The sequence below is a fragment of the Pristiophorus japonicus genome, chromosome 2, assembly GCF_044704955.1.
Source record: "Pristiophorus japonicus isolate sPriJap1 chromosome 2, sPriJap1.hap1, whole genome shotgun sequence".
NCBI lineage: Eukaryota > Metazoa > Chordata > Chondrichthyes > Pristiophoridae > Pristiophorus > Pristiophorus japonicus.
The window spans coordinates 16,849,390-16,870,465 of NC_091978.1; the positions used below are offsets into that span (position 1 = coordinate 16,849,390).

At 47.1% G+C, this 21,076-nt stretch overlaps 1 protein-coding gene across 3 annotated transcripts in view; it reads right to left on the reverse strand.

Annotated features, from left to right (window-relative positions):
* LOC139236054 (dedicator of cytokinesis protein 2-like) overlaps nucleotides 1-21,076 on the reverse strand; it is a 1,544,097-nt gene that overhangs the window by 502,134 nt on the left and 1,020,887 nt on the right. For all 3 annotated transcript variants that reach the window (XM_070866795.1, XM_070866794.1, XM_070866796.1), the window contains one exon: nucleotides 617-711. In XM_070866795.1, the coding sequence (XP_070722896.1) occupies nucleotides 617-711 (95 nt within the window). The remainder of the gene's footprint in view (nucleotides 1-616; nucleotides 712-21,076) is intronic.

Consider the following 21,076-nt stretch of genomic DNA (forward strand, 5'->3'; position numbering starts at 1 on the left):
GTGGGAAACGCAACAGCTAATTTGCGCACAAGCAAGCTCCCACAAACAGCAATGTGCCAATGACCAGATAATCTGTTTTTTTAATGTCGAATGAGGGATAAATATTGGCCAGGACACCGGGGATAACTTCCCTGCTCTTCTTCGAAATGGTGCCACAGGATCTTTTACGCCAATCTGAGAGAGCAGACGGGGCCTCGGTTTAACGTCTCATCCGAAAGACGGCACACGCCGACAGTGCAGTGCTCCCTCAACATTGCACTGGAGAGTCAGCCTAGATTTATGTGCTCAAATTCCTGGAGCGGGGCTTGAACCCACAATCTTCTGACTCAGAGGTGAGTGTGCTACCCATGGAGACACGGGTGAGAAGGTAGAACGGTTTTGGGATGGGAATCCCAGAGGGAAGAGACTTGGTAGCTGAAAGTGCATCCTCCAATTGTGAAGCAGAGTTGGGTGGGGCAACCAGAAGAAACCTGTGGTCAGAAGAAGTGAGTACAGTTCGGGACGTTATCATGAGGAATATCTCCACATAGGACAGAGTAAGGGCTCACTTTCACAATTAGGCCAAGATGTCCAGGAAGTCGCCATTAAAAAAGACACAGTCCGGTGACTGACTGACCTGTTCTGCACCATGCTCATCACCATCCAGTCAGGAGCGTATACATTCTTGCCAATAAGATCTTTAAACATGATGAAGGTCTCCATCAGGAAGTCCTGTGAAGACAAAAGTCAGTCAGGGTAGAACACATGATTGTAATATAGAGCTCCCCCTAATGAACTACTGCTCCACCTAGTGGACCGTTGTGGTAATAAATATAATAAAAGGATCATGTGACAAGTTCACATGACAAGTTCCTGTAGAGCCACTGATATGTGTGTGTTAGCGATGTCGTAAAGAATATATTACAATGATTTGAGGATTTTTCACTATGAAACATATCAGTGTTTTCAATGCAACAAATCAAACAATCGCCAGATTACTTGTTCCCTGATAGCTTCGTTGTTAAATACATCACCGAGCAGAAATGAGTCGAACAAACCAAGCGGGCAATGTTGCAAAGTTGCACTCCTGCCATGGGGCCTGGTTCCTCTGCCAAGTGGGTCGGTAACCAGGGGTCTTAGATTTAAAATAATTGGCAAAAGAACCAGGGGAGAAATGAGTTGTAGTTCTTTTCAAACAGATAGCTGTTAAGATCTGGAACGCACGACCTGAAAGGGCATCAAATTCTTACGAACTATCAACAGGCAATTGGGCATGGTCTTGAAGAGGACTAAATTGCCGGATTATGTGGAAAAAGTCCGGGCTGCGGGACTAAACTGGGCAGCTTCTTTCAAAGAGCCAGCACAGGCACGAAGGGCCGAATGGCCTCCTTCTGTGCTGTGAGAGTCTATGATTGGAATAGACGACTGGAATTTGCATTCTAATGGTGCAAGACCCTGGAGAGTGTCTGCTTGATTTTCCACATTCAGCCTGACTCAATACAATTTCACCGTAGGAAAGCCCAATCCACATCATCATCATCACCATAGGCAGTCCCTCGAAACCGAGGAAGACTTGCTTCCACTCTAAAAGTGAGTTCTCAGGTGATTGTACAGTCCGATACTGGAATTACAGTCTCTTGTCACAGGTGGGACAGACAGTGGTTGAAGGAAAGGGTGGGTGGGGGAGTCTGGTTTGCCGCACGCTCCTTCCGCTGCCTGCGCTTGTCTTCTGCATGCTCTCGGTGACGAGACTCGAGGTGCTCAGCGCCCTCCTGGATGCTCTTCCTCCACTTAGGGCGGTCTTTGGCCAGGGACCCCCAGGTGCCAGTGGGAATGTTGCATTTTATCAAGGAGGCTTTGAGGGTGTCCTTGAAACGTTCCCTCTGCTCACCTGGGGATCGCCTGCCGTGTAGGAGTTCTGAGCAGAGCGCTTGCTTTGGGTGTCTTGTGTCAGGCGTGCAAACAACGTGGCTGGCTGGTCGAGTGTGTGGTCAGGTTAGTGGATTGGGCAGTTAGGTTTGTGGCCCACACAGTTAGTGGATTAGGTTTAGGTGGATTGGTAAAGGTCAAGTCAGTAGATGAGGTAGTTAGGCGCTTGTTTAGCATTGTGTTATCTGGTCTCAGCGGCTACAGTAAGGGTGAGCCAATCAGCCTTGGAGTCCCTGGAATAGGGATGAGAAAGTGATGATTAGCTCTTAATCTCACTCTTCACTGCTACTACCTGCCGCTGACAAGCTCACAGAAAGAAATTCCCATCCCGAAAGGGGGCGTGGGGCGCGGGGGGCGGGGGGGATGAGGTGCCTGGGGGAAGCGAACTTGCTTCAAAATTTGGGGTGTAATCTCGACCCGGTGCAACATTGCCCACGAAAGAAAGAAAAGAAAATTTTGCATTTCTTTAGCACCTTTCACGACCTCAGATAATCCCAAAGCGCTTTACAGTCAATGAAGTACTTTTGAACTGTAGTCACGTTTGTGATGTAGAAAACGCGGCCGCCAATTTGCGCACAGCAAGCTCCCACAAACAGCAATGTGATCATGACCAGATAATCTATTTTAATGTCGTTGATTTTGGCCGGGACATAAGGGAGAACTCCCCTGCTCTTCTTCAAATTAGTACCATGGGATCTTTTACATTTACCTTAAGAGTGGCGACTTAGAAGTTTACCGTCTCATCTGAAAGACGGCACCTCCCTCAGCACTGCACTGTGTCAGCCGAGATTTTTGTGCGCAAGTCTCTGGAGTGGGACTTGAATCTGCAACCTTCTGTCACAGAGGTGAGAGTGCTGCCCACTGAGTTACGGCTGACAATAAACTGCATTGCCGAGGTGGATAGTGGTTATATTACTGGACGAGTTAATCCAGAGGCTTGGATTTGTAGTCAAGAGAATGCGAGTTCAACCCTCACTGTCAGCAGTTTGAGAATTTTAATTCAGTTCAAAAATCCAGAAATAAAAACCAGTAAAACGTGACCATGAAACTGGGGGCTTGTCGTAAAAACCCAATTGGTTCACTTAATTTCATTGAGGGAAGGAAACCTGCCGTCCGTACCCAGTCTGGGCCTATATATGACACACCAATGTGTGTCGTATGAGGACTCTGAATGGTCCTCAGTAATGGCCTAGCAAACTACTCGATTGTGGTAATGCGGGAAGAAATGGTAATAAATACCAGACTTGCCAGCGTCATCTAAATCCCGAGAAAGAAGTTGTCATGACCTGGAACGCCCAACATGAAAGGCTGGTGGAACCAAATTCATAGTAACTTTCAAAAGGGAAAGGGATATGTGCTTGAAAAAAAAATTGCTTGGCTTTGGAGGAGTGGGACTAATTGGAGAGCTCTTACAAACAGCTGGCACAGGTATGATGGGCCGAATGGCCTCCTTCTGTGCTGTGTCCTTCTATGATTCTAATCCGCCCACTTCGGATTGACGACTGTTGAGGAGAAAGTCTGAAGGCTGCTGTAAGGAGTTAAGTTGGCTCGGCTATGATGACGGACCGACGGGCAAAGAGCCTCCCGCCCGCCAGCACTCAGGCCCCAGCACCATGAGTAAAGGACGCCCACCTGAATCAGGTAACTGGAGGCTGCCGCGGGACTGTGCTCCCTCAGGAGGGTCAGGATTGGGGCTGACAGTAGCGAGGAGAATCAGAAGTACTGACGCTGATGCCGACTGCTTCATGTTATTCAGCGGGGACTCCTCAAGATTTCCGTACAAGTTCTTGCAAATGACCCATTTAATATTTTGCAGGAAGAGAGAACACAGCCGAGGACCTGTGTTTTTTTTCCACATTACTTTACCCCTAGGGACTGAAAGGCTTTGATTAATTTTAGCATCCCTTGAATTTTACATAAAATAGCTGCTGCAGAGGGATCGATTGAAACAACTCCCGACAGAAGACTTCATACGAAAAAGTAAGAGATTTCCTTTGCGCACGTTGAACTGCCGCATATGCAGGAGAAGCACTGTGGGTGTCAAGAGAGGGAAGGTAGAGTCACTCGAGAGTCTTTGTTGAAGCAGCTCGGCACCGTGATCACTTGAACGTTTGCAGAGGCGGAGCCTCGGGATGGCAAATGGACTGAGTTCAATCAGGGGCCGATGCCCACAGTTCCCTTGTTAGATTAGCTAGGGCCTTGTCCAATTTACTCTTTCACAGGACCTAGGGGCCGCTGGCAAGGCCAGCATTTATTGCCCATCCCTAATTGCCCTTGAGAAGGTGGTGGTGAGTCACTTTATACAACTGAGTGACCTGCTGGACCATTTCAGAGGGGCAGTTAAGAGTCAACCACATTGCTGTGGGTCTGGAGTCACCTATAGGCCAGACCAGGTAAGGACGGCAGACTTCCTTCCCATAAGTGAACCAGATGGGTTTTTACAGGTAGTTTCATGGTCACCATTATTAATACTAGCTTTCTATTCCAGATTTAAAAAAAAAAAATTATTTCATTGACTGAAGTTAAATTCCCCAGTTACTGTAGTGGGATTTGAACTCAAATTTCATGGTCATTAGTCTGGGCCTCTGGATTACTAGCCCCGTAACACAACCATGATGTTGCCGTACCTATCATGGACCAACTGCACAAGCACATAAATAAAGTCACAGAAGCTTGTGTCAGCTGTGGCTCAGTGGGTATAACAGTTGCCTTTGAGACAGACGGTTGTGGGTTTCAGTCCCACTCCAGAGATTTGAGCACATAAATCCAGGCTGACACTCCAGTGCAGTGCTGAGGGAGTGTTGGAGATGCCGTCTTTTGGATGAGACGTTAAACTGAGGCCCAGGTGGACGTAAAAGATCCTATTTCGAAGAAGAGCAGAAGAGTTATCCCCGGTTTCCTGGCCAATATTTATCCCTCAATCAGCATCGTTAAAACAGATTATCTGGTCATTATCACACTGCTGTTTGTGGGAGCTTGCTGTGCACACATTGGCTGCCGTGTTTCCAACGTCACAACAGTGACTACACTCCAAAAGTACTTTACTGGCTATAAGGTGCTTTGAGACGTCTGGTGGTTGTGAAAGGCGCTATATGAATGCAAGTCTTTCTTTCTTTTTCTTTTTGTTCAACTGTGGAGTTTGAGGTGTGGATAACAACATATAGTTAGAAGGGAATTGCATCTTTGCTTAAAAAGGGAAAGGTTGCAGGGCTGTGGGGAAAGAGCGGCGAGGGGTGGGACTAATTGCTCTTTCAGAGACCACGGCACGGACACGATGGGCAAAATGGCCTCGTTCTGTGCTGTCTGATATTATGGAGTAGAGATGGGTGTGTGAGAGATTGAGTGAGTGGGACACGGGGAGATCTCTGCATCAAGTTGAGAGCATACCTAATCACAATTGAAAGAGATTTCTTCAACAGCACCTTGACCACCTCTTCTTCTTCTTCTTAGACAGTCGCTCGGAGTCGAGCATGACTTGCTTCCACACTAAAATGGTGGCTGATGCCAGGTCCCGAATTCATTTTAATGGGTGGAAGTAGCCTGTGCGTGAATTCTTTTGACGTGGGGTGGCCGTTGCACACCAGTTGTCACAAGGGCTTGACAGAGTAAGGTCTTGGTCCAATGGCAAGGGAATCCAAGACCTTACCACCTAGAAAGACAAGGGCAGCAGGAGCACAGGAACACCAGCATCTCCAACTTCCCCTCTAAGTCACACACCATCCTGACTTGGAAATATATCAGGCGTTCCTTCTTCATCGCTGGGTCAAAATCCTGGAACTCCTTCCCTAACAGCATTGTGGGAGTATCTTCACCACACGGAATGCAGCGGTTCAAGAATGCGGTTCACAAACCACCTTCTCAAGGGCAATTAGGGATGGCCAATAAATGCCGGCCTTGCCAGTGACGCCCACATCCCAGGAACCAATAAAAAAAAGATTGGCCTCACTGTTACTCATGAGAGACAGAGCGAGACAAACAGAGAGAGGCAGAAAGAAAGTATGGATAGTCACGCTTGCGCGTGAGAGGTTAATTGGGATCTAATGAGGCAGATCACATTGTTTAATGGCACTGCGAAGAAATCAGCAAGCCATTCCACTCTCATCCCAGGAGATCTTTGAAGTGAACGAATACGATACTGACAGGGGTCCCTTTTACTTCTCTGGACCAATACCAGTTCAGAGTTAAGCCAGCGTCTGTATGCCATTTATTCTCACTCTCTTATGTAAAACAAATTGGTTCAATGCCAGTCCATATTGAATTTGTTCTGTGTGTGCCATTTACTTTCTAACTCTGTTAGAAGAAGAAAAGTTTGCATTTCTGCTCATTCGATCTGATGCATTTTGATTAGCCCGACAGTCCTATTCTCCTCCTTTCCTCAAAGTGCTAACTGTCCCTTGGCCCACTTGTTCTGCAGCGACTGGCAGCCTGCCAAAGTTAAGCAAGTGTATGCAATACTTGGCTTTGTAAATAGAAGCATAGAAACATAGAAAATAGGTGCAGGAGTAGGCCATTCGGCCCTTCTAGCCTGCACCGCCATTCAATGAGTTCGTGGCTGAACATGCAACTTCAGTACCCCATTCCTGCTTTCTCACCATACCCCTTGATCCCCCTAGTAGTAAGGACTTCATCTAACTCCTTTTTGAATATATTTAGTGAATTGGCCTCAACAACTTTCTGTGGTAGAGAATTCCACAGGTTCACCACTCTCTGGGTGAAGAAATTCCTCCTCATCTCGGTCCTAAATGGCTTCCCCCTTATCCTTAGACTGTGTCCCCTGGTTCTGGACTTCCCCAACATTGGGAACATTCTTCCTGCATCTAACCTGTCTAACCCCGTCAGAATTTTAAACGTTTCTATGAGGTCGCCTCTCATTCTTCTGAACTCCAGTGAATACAAGCCCAGTTGATCCAGTCTTTCTTGATATGTCAGTCCCGCCATCCCGGGAATCAGTCTGGTGAACTTTCGCTGCACTCCCTCAATAGCAAGAATGTCCTTCCTCAGGTTAGGAGACCAAAACTGTACACAATACTCCAGGTGTGGCCTCACCAAGGCCCTGTACAACTGTAGCAATACCTCCCTGCCCCTGTACTCAAATCCCCTCGCTATGAAGGCCAACATGCCATTTGCTTTCTTAACCGACTGCTGTACCTGCATGCCAACCTTCAATGACTGATGTACCATGACACCCAGGTCTCGTTGCACCTCCCCTTTTCCTAATCTGAATCCAAAACCAAGCAAGTAATACAACTCTCTGGTTAGAAAAGAAAGGACACACTTGCATTTATATAGAGCCTTTCACGCCCTCAGGATGTTCCAAAGCGCTTTACAGCCAATGAAGTACTTTTTGGGGTGTAGTCACTGTTGTAATTCTTCTCTCTGAGGGTTGTAAATCTGTGGAATTTGCTGCCTCGGAGAGCTGTGGCACCTGGGTCATTGAATAAATTTAAGACAGATATAGACAGTTTCTTAACCGATAAGGGAATAAAGGGTTATGGGGAACGGGCAGGGAAGTGGACCTGAGTCCATGATCAGATTAGCCATGATCTTATTAAATGCCGGAGCAGGCTCGAGGGGCCGTATGGTCTACTCCTGCTCCTATTTCTTATGTTCTTATGTAATGTAGGAAAGGCGGCAGCCAATTTGCGCACAGCAACGTGATAATGATTAGATCATGTTTTAGTGATGTTAATTGAGGGATTAATATTGGCCAGGAATCTGGAAATGGCTCCCCTGCTCTTCTTCAAAATAATGCCGTGGGATGTCTTTTAAGTCCACCTGAGAGGACAGATAGGGCCTCATTTTAACACCTCATCGAAAAGACAGCACCTCAGACAGTGCTGCGCTCCCTCTGCACTGCAATGGAGTGTCAGCTGAGGTTTTTGTGCTCAAGCCCCTGGAGTGGGGCTATGAAACCATAACCTTCTGACTCAGAGGCGAGAGTGCTACCCACTGAGCCACAGCTGATGTGGTTGGACCACAGCTGGAGCGTTGCGTCCAACTCTGGGCACCACACTTTAGGAAGGATGTCCATGCCTTGGGGATGGTGCAGAGGAGGTTTACCAGGATAGCACCAGGGATGAGGGACTTCAGCTATGTGGAGAGATTGGAGAAGCTGGGACTGTTCTTCTTAGAGCAGAGAAGTTCAACGGGAGACGGAAATGATGAGGGGTTTGAATAGAGCAAGTCGGAAGAAACTATATCCGCTGGCAAGTGCATTGGTAACCAGAGATCATAGATTTAAAATAATTGGCAAAAGAACCAGAGGGGAAATAAAGAAATTTTTTAACACAGAGGATTGTTAAGATCTGCAACGCACTACCATAGGAACTTTCAAAAGGATATGGGACATGTACTTGAAGAGGTCTATTTTGCAGGGTTATGAGGAAAAAGCTGGAATGTGGAACTGCTCTATCAAAGAGCCGGCACAGGCACGATGGACGAATGTCCTCCTTCTGTGCTGCAAGTCTCTCCGATTCTATCTGCTGCTTGTGGCATCTAGCTATGTACAAGTTGATTGGAATGTTTTCTACCCTACAACAGTGACTGCACTTCAAATGTTCTGTTGTAAAGTCATCGACCTGAAACATGCATTTTTTTCTTTGCCTGGCTCCCAGCCCGGAAGTCAGCCTGGTTGACAGGCTTGGCTTCCAGTTGGGTAGAGGGCACTGCGGAGCAGTGCGCAGGAGCAGGTTAGAAAGCTGCAGCTGCTACTGGGAGCGTGGGTGGCGAGTGGGGAGGGGGGGGGGTTTTGAAACTTTGCATCCAAACAGGCCCAATGGAGAGAAGTAAAGCAGAGGCCATACATTGTGCATAGGTCACTGTACCGGCCGTGGCTCAGTGCGTAACTCTCTTGTTTCTAGGTCGTGAAAATTGTGGATTCCAGTCCCACGCCAGAGAATTAAGTGCAAAAATCAAGGCTGACTGACAGTGCAGTGCTGAGGGAATGCTACACTATCTTTCGAATGAGACGTAAAACCAAGATGCTGTCTTCCCTCTCAAGTGGAGGTAAAAGATCCCACAGCGCTATTTTGAAGAGGAGTAGGGGAGTTATCCCTGGTGTCCTGGCCAAAATTTATCCCTCAATCAACATCACATAAAAAACAGATTATCTTGTCATTGTCACATTGCTGTTTATGGGAGTTTGCTAAGTGCAAATTGGCTGCAGCATTTCCTACATTACACCAGTGACTGCATTTCAAGTAGTACTTCATTGGTTGTAAAGTACTTTGGGATGTCTGGTGGTCATAAAAAGTTGCTATACAAATCCAAGTCTTTCTTTTTCCAATCCTGCAGTGGGGAGCGATCTAGGGCGGTATGGGGGCGGTGCTCTGATCACCAACCACGAGGGGGGGGTTATGTATGGGGGACTGAATGGGAGGAGGGGACCAATCTGGGGGGTTGGGGGGATGGTCTGATTACCAACTCCCACCACCTATGTATGGGGGTCCGATCCAAGGGAAGAATGTTAGCTTGGGATGCCGGGGGAAGCACTCCTGCCTACTCCTGGCCCACAAGCAATGCAGTGAAAGCACTTACCAACTTCTCCCCGAAGCTGTCTTTGCCTCCCTTTATCTGCCGGGTTTCCCGAAACCTGGAAAAACCGGCTGGCACAGGTTTAAATCTGGTTTAAATAGCCAACTCGCCTCCTGGGCGCAAGTTGGTTGCCTGCAAACCCCCGACCCCCCGCCCCCCACACCGACATTCCCCACATGTAGTCCTTACTACTAGGGGGATCAAGGGGTATGGCGAGAAAGCAGGAATGGGGTACTGAAGTTGCATGTTCAGCCATGAACTCATTGAATGGCGGTGCAGGCTCGAAGGGCCGAATGGCCTATTCCTGCACCTATTTTCTATGTTTCTATGTTTCTATCCCGCCTCTGTTAAAAATGGAAGTGGGCGTGTTGGAGGCGAGTTGGGGCCGGGTTGGAGATTTTAAACATTTTAACACTACACCCGACCCCAACCCACCTGTTTTGGAGGGTTAAAATTCACCCCGTTCACTCTGTGTTTCTCTCTCCACAGATGAGGCCTGCCCTGCTGAGTACTTCCAGCACTTTCTATTTTTATTTCAGCTTCCAACAGCCGCAGTATTTTGCTTCTGCTTTACACTTCAGAGGTACTTCATTGGCTGTAAAGTGTTTTATTGAACCCAACCTATCAGGGAAGCCTCTTAATCTCTTCAACAATCTATTCAGCTCCATTCCAGTAGCAATAACATTGACAAAAAATAAAAATCCATTGCAATATTTGGACAATTTGCGATAAGATCTTGCTATTTACACAGCCTCGAAGAACATCAGGAAGTAATTTTGTTTCAGAATGATGAAGCCTATTCCCTGAACGCACAAATCAAAAGCTATTGTCACAAAGGTTTTTGTTCTTTCCCCATACATGAGGCAAATGCACCGATGCTCAGAACCTTACAGCACAGGAGGCCAGTCGGCCTATCGTGACTGTGCCAGCTCTCTGAAAGAGTGATCCAATTAGTCCCACAACCTCACTGCTCTTTCCCCAAAGCCGTTCCTCATTTCTTCTTTTCAAATAAATATCCAATTCTCTTCTGAACATCACTACTGAAGCTGCTTCTACCAGCCTTCCAGGCAGTGCATTCCAGATCGTAATAACTCGCTGCGTAAAAAAATCTTCTTCTCATTTCCCTCCTTTGGTTACCGACCCACTTGCAGGTGGAAACAGTTTCTCTCCATCTACTCACTAAAAACCCATTTTTTGGCAACACACAGTTTGTATCTCTGAGATCATCTTGTCTGGAAGACCAACCTCCTGCTCCCTCGATCCTATTCCCACTAAATTACTGACCACCGAACTTCCCTTCCTGGTCCTCATGCTAGCTGATATTGTCAATGATTTCCTCTTCTCTGGTATTGACCCAGGCCCTTTAATACCCGTCATCATCACCCATTTCCTCAAAGTACCATTAACCCTTCTGTGCTTGCAAACTACTGCCCAGTGTCAGCTGTGGCTCAGTGCGTAGTACTCTCACCTCTGGTGTTAAGTAGGTTGTGGGTTTAAGTCCCACTCCAAGGACTCGACCACAAAAAAAAATCTAAGTTAACAATCCAGTGCAGTGCCGAGGGAGCGCTGCACTGTCAGAGATGCTGTCTTTTGGATGAGACGTTAAACCGAGGCCCAGTCTGCCCTCTCAACATAAAAGATCCCATGGCACTATTTCGAAGAAGAGATGGCGAGTTATCCCTGGTGTCCTGGCCAATATTTATCCCTCAATCAACATAACAAAAACAAACCAGATTGTCTGGTCATTATCACATTACTGTTTGTGAGAGCTTACTGTGCGCAAATTGGCTGCAGTGTTTCCCAAATTACAGCAGTGACTACACTCCAAAAGTACGTCATTGTCTGTAAAGCGCTTTGAGATGTCCAGCGCTCGGGAAAGGCTCTGTATAAATGCAGGTCTTCATTTTTCTTTCTTTCTTTTCTAACCTCCCAAACCTCTCCAAAGTCCTTGAACGTGTTGTCACCTCCCAAATCCGTGCCCATCTTTCCCGCAACTTCATGTACGAATCTCTCCAATCCGGTTTCCACCCCGTTACACTATCAAAACAGCCCTTATCAAAGTCACAAATAACATCCAATGTGACTGTGACTGTGGTAAACCCATCCTCCTCCATCTTGATCTATCTGCAACCTTTGACATGGTCGACCACTCCATCTTCCTCCAATGCTTCTCCACTGTCATCCAGCTGGGTGGGACTGCACTGGCCTGGTTCTATTCTTATCTATATAATCGTAGCCAGAGTGTAATGGCAGTAAGGGCCTCTCTTCCCACACCCGCATCGTTACCTCTGGTGTCCCCCAAGGATCTATCCTTTTCCCCTCCTATTTGTCATCTACACGTTGCCCCTCTGCGATATTATCCGGATACACAGCATCGGTTTCCACATGTACGCTGACAATACTCAGCTCTACCGCTCCACCACTTCTCTCAATCTTTGATTTGTCACACTACTTGTCCGACATCCAGTACTAGATGAGCAGAAATTTCCTCCAATTGGGAAGACCAAAGCCATTGGGCTCAATGCTGATTTTTGGCGCCCAGGAGGATGAATGGCTGATTTTTTTGTGCCTGATTGCGCCGAAAAAAAAAGATCCAACTTCCACCGAAGTAAAATTTAATTTTGCCGCTGCAGTACCCGAAGGTAAGTCTGGGGGTGGAGCTTCAAGTGTGTGGCGAAAAGTCTCTGAGCATGCGCCGGGGAAAAAAAAATCACTTTTTCCCCGTGACGGGTGTGCCCACGCATCCACAGTGAACTTCCTGGTCTGGATCAAGAGCTCATGAGAACCCATTTGGATCGGAGCTGGATCTGGACATTTAAATTTTAGCTGCAAAAGATGAATCGAAGGGAAGGGGAAGGAGAAGGAGCAGGGGAAGGGCCAAGAGATTTCTAGCAGAAGAAATTGAGCCCCTGGTAGACATTATTGGGAGGGGATGGGATGTGCTTGAGAACAAATGAAGAATGGGACAAAAGAAACTGAAACCCTCTCTACTAGCAAAACTTTGGGAAGAAGTTGCAGAAGAGCTCAATGTAGTGACCATGACCCCGAGAAGTGGCCCGCAGGTCAAAAAGAAGTGGCAGGACCTTGGCCAAGCAGTTACTGTAAAATTATTTATTTATGCACTGCAATAATATTTGTAAGTGTGACTAATATGCATGTGTATGTGTGTGAGAGCAGAAGAACCCTCTCTTAAAATGTTCTACATAAGAACATAAGTAGAAGCAGGAGTAGGCCATGTGGCCCCTCGAGCCTGCTCCGCCATTTAGTACGATCATGGCTGATCCGATCATGGACTCTGCTCCACTTCCCTGCCCGCTCCTCATAACCCCTTATTCCCTTATCGGTTAAGAAACTGTCTATCTCTGTCTTAATTTTATTCAATGACCCAACTTCCATAGCTCTCTGAGGCAGCAAATTCCACAGATTTACAATCCTCTGAGAGAAGAAATTCCTCCTCATTTCAGTTTTAAATGGGCGGCCCCTTATTCTAAGATCATGCCCTCTAGTTCTAGTCTCCCTCATCAGTGCAAACATCCTCTCTGCATCCACCTTGTCAAGCCCCCTCATAATCATATACGCTTTGATAAGATCACCTCTCATTCTTCTGAATTCCAATGAGTGGAGGCCCAACCTACTCAACCTTTCCTCATAAGTCAACCCCCTCATCTCCGGAATCAACCTAGTGAATCTTCTCTGAACTGCCTCCAAAGCAAGGATATCCTTTCTTAAATATGAACACTAAAACTGTACGCAGTACTCTCGGTGTGGCCTCACCAATATTCTGTATAACTGTAGCAAGACTTCCCTGCTTTTATACTCCATCCCCTTTGCAATAAAGGCCAGATTCCATTGGCCTTCGTGATCACTTGCTGTACCTGCATACTAACTTTTTGTGTTTCATGCACCAGGACTTCCTTTTGTACTGCAGCACTTGCAATTTTTCTCCATTTAAATAATAACTTGCTCTTCGATTTTTTTCTGCCAAAGTGCATAACCTCGCACTTTCCAACATTATACCATCTGCCAAATTTTTGCCCACTCATTTATTTCTATTTTCATCTTTGCAGAGGAAGGTGTCACAGATCAAGCGAGAAAGGTCAAAAACTGGAGGAGATGCGCCAAGAAGGCTGCAACTAATAGCTGTTGAACAGAGGATCGCTGACATGATTAAATCTCGCAAGAGAAGATCAACCACCAATGTGGAAGCTGGGCCCAGGTTACTGAGAGAGGGTAAGCCCTGCAAATTGCACCGTCTGGGTTGGCATCGTGGTCTTTGAAAAGAGTCTGCGCTGTGTGACCCGCATACTCATGTAACCCTGCCCCCTCTCCTGCTGCTAACCAAACATCTGCTCTGTTATGTTTTGCAGATGTTGTGCATCAGGAAGTGACAGAAGCTGAAGCAGAAGTAGAAGCAGAGCGTGATCAGGGAGCCTTCAGTCCAGATATTCTTCATCAACATCAGGACGAGGATGAGCTGGAGAATAAAGGGCAGCAGGAAGACCCCAATACTGAGATGTTTACATTGGAATTGGAACCGGTGAACCCCCTGAGGGTCCCAAGCTGTTTACTGAGTGATGCAACCGACCCAACATTTCATGGTGTACAGTCTGAGGTTGCGGCTCCCAGTGGGTTGCAGCAAGCCACACCTGGGAGACGGCCGAGGAGGGTGGGTAGGAGAGCTCAACCTGAAATGCAGGATGCAGGGTGTTATATATGTATACTTGTATATACTCCGTACAGCCACCAGAGGGTTCATTCCCTGGAGTCCCAAAGGATCCCATAATCCCTTGGGAGCACAGGTATTTAAGAAGGCTTCACAGGTTGGAGAGGCACTCTGGAGACCTGGAATAAAAGACTAAGGCCACACTTTACTTTGAGCTCACAGTGTTCAGCCTGATTCTTTCTCCATACACAACACAGGGGACATAGGACAGCTCATGGGAATGAGTGGGGAGAGCATTGAGCTAACGAGATCGCTCCTGGGCACCATGGGTCGGGTGAGGGTAGAATTAGCGGGACTGTCAGTTAAAGTAGCAACACTGTCTGGAGGAATGGGAACAGTGTCAGGACAGATGAGGGAGGGGATTTCGGAGATTAGAGAGGGAATGTCGGAGATAACTGCTGCAATAAGTGGACACACCTAGGCTGTCATTGTCCAACAGCAATTGGCAACATCAACTGCTGCCACTCACTTTCCAATCCCCAAACCAACCTCAGGTAGTGTGCTGCGGGTTGATCCACAGGCTGAAGAAGAGTCCGAAGAGGAACCCGGGCCTTCCACAGTGCTGTCTGCTAGGTCTGTCCCTGTCCAACCCCACCAACAACAAATGCGCCGTCGCTCAGAAAAGAGAAAAAACCTTGGGATCAGGGGAAGGAAGCAGAAGTCTGCGACAATGGGAACGGGTAGGTGTAGAGCCAACAACATAGGCAAGAGGGGTGCACAGTACTACGGTCTTTGAATAAGGGGGAGGAGAGATGGCTGCGGCTAGAGTTTGTTTGTTTGATGCTGCTACTTGTTGTTTTCTTCATTGAAAAGTTTCAAGTTTGATACAAAATGTTTTATTTAAGTTAAGTACAACTGTACAAATGTTTAATAAACCTAATTATTTTAAAAATTTAACCAGAATCCTGCACATTATTTTTTGAATTAAAGCAACATAAACAAACACAATATTACGTACATTATTATGTACATTATTATTTTCAGACTAACAGGTGCAAAGGTTCAACACTGTCGGGCCGTTTAGCCTTCAGGCAGTAAAGTGATCATGGATTAGCCACTGACACAAGTCTCTAGCTATTGCTACACGTGCACGAGGCTGCCTCCTCCACCGTCGTCCTGCGGGTTGAGGTGGTGGCATGGGTTTGTCCTCATCCTCCTGCTGCTCCTCCTCCTCCTCGTCAGCCTCCTCATCTTCCTCTTTCCCCCCACACTCGCCTCAGGAGGATCTTCAATGTCCAGGGCCTGGCCCCTCATGATGGCCAAGTTGTGTAGCATGCAGCACACGACAGTGAACTGACCGACGTGGTGAGGGGAGTATTGCAGGCGGCCTCCAGAGTGGTCCAGGCATCGGAAACGATGCTTCAGTATGCCAATTGTCGCTCTATGATGCTCCGTGTTGTTATGCGCGACATGTTGTACCGACCCTCTGGCTCAGTGCGGGGATTGCGTAGGGGGGGTCATAAGCCAGGCGGCGAGCCCGTACCCTTTGTCCCCAAGCAACCAACTGAGCCCTTTGGCAGCTCCTGAAACATCGCAGATATAACACTCTCATGTAGAATAAAAGCATAATGGATGCTACCTGGATATTTCACATCCACTGCAATGATCCGATGCATATCGTCGCAGGCGAGCTGGACATTTAGGGAATGGAATGCTTTCCTGTTGCGATAAACCTCGGAGTCATCCAAAGGTGCTGTCAGGGTGATGTGGGTACAGTCAATCGCAGCCTGTACCTTTGGGAAGCCAGCAATTCTGGAGAACCCCACAGCCCTCTCTCGCATTGCTTGCGTGGTGATAGTGAAATTGATTTACTGGGCCCTTTTGGCATACAATGCAGCAGTCACCTGTCAAATGCAGCAATGTGTGGCGTGCTGCAAGATGCAGCACATGTCCCCAGTGGCTACTTGAAATGAGCCAGATGCATAGAAGGCAAGTGCTGCAGTGACCTTCACTTCCACAGGTAGGAAGTCCTCCTGCCACTTGGCTGTATATGTGCCCTGATCAGCTGGCCGATCTCTGTGATGACCTCCTTTGTAAAGCACAACCTGCGAATGCAGTATGCCTCACTCAGGTGTAGATATGAGCGCCTGTCCCTGTAGATTCGATCAGGGTATGGCCTCCACCCATCAATCCCCGAGCGATCTGGTTTCTGCGATGGTGGCATCGTATTATCCGTCGCCTCTACGTCGCATGCATCAAAACGACCTTATGACATGAGGCAGAGGAAAAGTTGCACCCATAATTATTATTAATTTTGTTATTCTTGTTATTGTGAGACAGTACTTACTGAAGCACTCACACCTTTGCTGGGTAATGCCCTAGTAGAACGGACCATACCCTGGTCTTCACATGCACAACACTAAGCTCTGTCTCTATGGAGACGCAACGCAGTGATTTATGGCACTATTTATATCTTTTGGCGCAATGTGTCTGTTTGCTGTTGTGCCGTCTCCGGTGCACAGTTCGGAGTACATGCTGGCAGGATCACTCACTTGGCCGGACAGAAACACAGGAGATCAGCGCTCAGCTGGGTAGAGGGTGGGGGGTGGAATCCAAACGCCGAGCTCCTGTGCTTGTGTCTGGACGAGGGAGCAATCCTGCCGCCGGCCGGCTGGCACTCCTCCAGCCCGTACCCGGAGCCCCGTGAGCAGAGATTCTGTGGTGGGGTGGAGTCACAATTCGCCCATTCTCAAAAACATTCTGTGGGAAAAATGAACTTTCCGAGTTATTTTCCGAGTTCCTCTGTAAAAATCATCATGAATTTGTGTTTTAAATTGTCTTCTTCCCCTGCTCCAAAAACTCAGAAATATACTCAACGGTGATTTCCTTAGGTTAACGTAGGGTTTTTCTGATCGGTACTTAAGGCCACTGTGCGCCGCCTTGAAAAAAATCGGTGTTGGCAAAAATTGGTTAAATGGTCCAAAACGGCGCGGAAATCAGTTTTTGTCCAGACTGCACCAAAACATCTTCCGTACAAAGAATCCGGTGCTGATAGTCGCCGCCGGTGTACAAACTTTGAGGAAAGTTGTAAAAGCGGACGCCAAAAAAACGGCGCCCAATGGTGCCGAAAATAAATCCCATTGTCTTTGATCTTTAAGGGGGAGGTAAGACTGATTTTTGAGCAATAAGGGAGTGAAGGGTTATGGTGAGCAGGCAGGGAAGTGGAGCTGAGCCCAAGATCATATCAGCCATGATCTTATTAAATGGCAGAGCAGGCTCGAGGGGCCAAATGGCCTACTCCTGCTCCTATTTCTTATGTTCTTATGGTCCCCACTGCAAACTCTATTCCCTAGCCACTGACTCCAACCCCTTCCCTGGTCACTGTCTGAGGCTCAACCAGACTGTTTACAACCTCGGAGTGCTATTTGATCCTGAGCTGAGCTTCTGACCCCATATCCTTTCCTTCACCAAGACAGCCAAATTCCACTGTATCCGTCACAACCCATGCCTTAGCCAGTCTGCTGCATTTGTTACCTCGAGACATGGCTCGATGTCAAATTTTTTATCTTATAACACTCCTGTGAAGCGCCTTGGGACGTTTTACTACGTTAAAGGGGCTATATAAATACAACTTCTTGTTGTTGTTGTAGAAATGTGAGACATTATTTTCTTTGTTCCAGTGACTACCGAAGAACGTTCCCAATGTTTCCAATGGCTGTGGCCACCTGCCGCCAAATTCCCGGGAGTCAGGGAACTTTTATTATTTGTTCATTGGATGTCGACGTCGCTGGCATCACCAGTATTTATTGCCTATCTGTAATTGCCCTTGAGAAGGTGGTGGTGAGCTGCCGCCTTGAACTGCTGCAGTCTGTGTGGTGAAGGTGCTCCCACAGTGCTGTTAGGGAGGGAGTTCCAGGATTTTGGCCCAGCGACGAAGAAGGAACGGCGATATATTTCCAAGTCAGGATGGTGTGTGACTTGGAGGGGAGCTTCCAGGTAATGGTATTCCCATACGCCTTGCTGCTCCTGTCCTTCCAGGCGGTGGAGGTCGCGGGTTTGGGAGGTACTGCTGAAGAAGCCTTGGTGAGTTGCTGCAGTGCATCTTGTAGAAGGTGCACACTGCAGCCACTTATTTAATTGAGGCCCTGTGATAGAGAATTCAAGCTCTGCAGCCTGGCTGCAGTTTTGAGAAAACACAGACCACATTGCATTAAGTCATCAATCAACTTGACATTTTAGGACCTTGGGTAGCGAGCCAATTAAAGGTTAACAGACTATCAATTGAGCCAATAAGGTCAAAGAAGGCGAGTTCTTTTCTGTAAATTGAGCCAGGTATAAGTACAGCCATTTTGGCCATGTGGTCTCAGAAGGACAAAGGCCTGGCTTAAAGCCAGAAGCTTGTTGCTGCTGCCAGAATAAAGTTACATTAAAACCACAACCGGAGTTCGTATTTCATTGGGAATTAAGAGATCTAACAATTTTGGCGTCACGAACACGATCGCTGAGGGAAGAAACTGAATTTTGGACATCGGACCTACATACTGAGGTAAGGACTTCTCTTTATAAAAGTCCTCAGTCAAAAGTCTAAATTCGCCTCCTTCTACGCGATTCCGAAAGCCTCCGGTTTGCGAATCCTCTGGTTGGTAGTCGGCGCGAGGTCCCATAGACGTCTAACTTCGGCTATGTGTTAGTTAATTAATCACCGACCCACTGATCGGCTGGAAAGCCTACGACTCAAGACCCCAGTAAAGAAATCAGTATTATGGCAGCAGGAGATAAGAGCAAAGAATTGCCTACAACTGTTAAAGGTGGGCAGGCACCACCTGAGGTTTTGATAGATGAAATCCTCCAACAGTTGAAAGAATACATAGAGCAACAATTCAACTGGTCTAAAACCTGTGTTAAGATCGAACAAAAATACGGAACCTCCAAAGGACAATGGTCCTTGGACGAGATTAAAAGGGTCTGGGGAAAAACGACCCGTATGAAAAATAAAGAGCGAACTAGATGGTCCCTAGTCGTTATGGGACAGATCCGAAAGCGGAATGAAATTATAATGCGTTCCCAACATGATCGAGAACTGACCAGTACAAAGGACCAATTGCAAGCTGTTTGTGCGCAGCTGCAACAGAAAAGACTTGAACTTGAAAAATCGGATGCGGAAGTTAAAGATCTTAAAGGTGAAATTAAAGAATGGAAAAAATCATTAGGTCAAGAGACAGGAATAGGAAAAGGAAAATGTATTGGTCAATTCCCAGGGTACCCATGTTTGGATAAATTAAAAGCGCAAACCCGAAGACACGACCAAGGAATAGATACGGATTCTGAATCCTCTGACGATACAGGGTCGGAGGATGAAGAATTAGGGGTGCGCTTTGCCCCGTTTAAAAAAAGATGAGTTGGAGTCAACTCAGAAGAGACTACGGATGGGGAAATGGATGAACAAGAGTTTGGAGCCCTGAAAGCAGCTTTCGTGGCAGGTCTAAAGCCAGAACTGTCCAAAATGCTGAAGGTAGTGTTACCAGACTAAGAAGGTAGAGGAACTACCTTTGCAGCATCGGTGGATTGATGTAACCAATTAGATCGGGATATGGGAGTTAAAGTCCGAGCCCTGCAGGCTGTGGGATGGAAATCCCAGGATTCTGATAAACAGTTATTAGGAAAATTACCCGGAAAATGTCATTATTGTGGGAAAGAAGGTCTCTGGGCCAAGACAAGCAGGGTGAACCAGCAAGGTCGTGGCCGGGGAAGAGGACGCAGCCAGGGATACAATTCAGCCAACAAGCCAGGCTTGTCACAAGATAACGACTTCATAGAAGCATTTAAGCGACTGACAATACAACAACAGAAGGAGTTACTTGGGATAGCAAAAAACGATTAGAGCGCACCCTGGCCCCCCTCCTTGCACTAATACAACAGAGGGGAGATGGGATATATATAACTGTGAGGGTGGGAGATAAGGATGTGGACTGTCTTTTAGACACAGGGGCGGAATTAACATGCTTACCCCTACAATATGGAGACTTTTTGTCGTTGGATGGTAGGGCACGTACAGCCTATGGAGTCGGGGGCCATAAAATGGAAATTAAAAGGACAACACTGGTACTTATAGGGCTGGGTCCACATGAACTAACCACGCCGATCTTGGTAGGCCCAGTAGATCAACCCCTTTTGGGAATGGTCGTTCTAATCCAAATAGATTCATCGTTGCATTTCGAGAATGGTCGGGTGACATGGTCAATTAGAACTTTGAAGAAAGAAGAATTGAAGGAACACCCGATATGGGCTAAAGATAAGAACGATTGTGGCCGACTCCAGATGGAGCCTGTGTCATTTACCGGGACCAAGTCTCCATGCACTAAACAGTATCCCATCAGTCCAACTGCCATCGCGGGAATCTTACCGGTTATTCAGCAATTGGAGAAACAAGGGGTGCTTATTAAAACGCATAGCTCCTCCAATAGCCCCATGTGGCCGGTACAGAAATCTAATGAGACTTGGCGTTTGACTGTCGATTATAGGAAAGCTAACCAGTGTATTGATCAAAAAGCTCCTTTGGTCGCAGATCCCTCTCCATTTTTAATGCCCTCAAACCGGAACATAAATATTTCTCGGTTATAGATATGGCCAATGGATTTTGGTCGGTGTCTCTGGCATCGGAGGTTCGACAGTGGTTTGCTTTCACGGTCCAAGGACAACAGTATACTTGGACCCGGTTACCGCAGGGTTTCCACAACAGCCCTATGGTATTCCACATGGCTTTACAAAGCCATTTGCGAGAATTACCTTCCCTGTCATCCACAGTCATCCAATATGTAGACGATATCCTGCTAGCTTCAAACACGGAAGAACAGCATGAACAAGATTTATGAGCTTTGTTGGACCACCTTCGGCTGAAAGGACATAAAGCCAGCATCAACAAAGCACAAATATCTCAAGAAGAGGTTGTATACCTGGGACAAAAGATTTCAC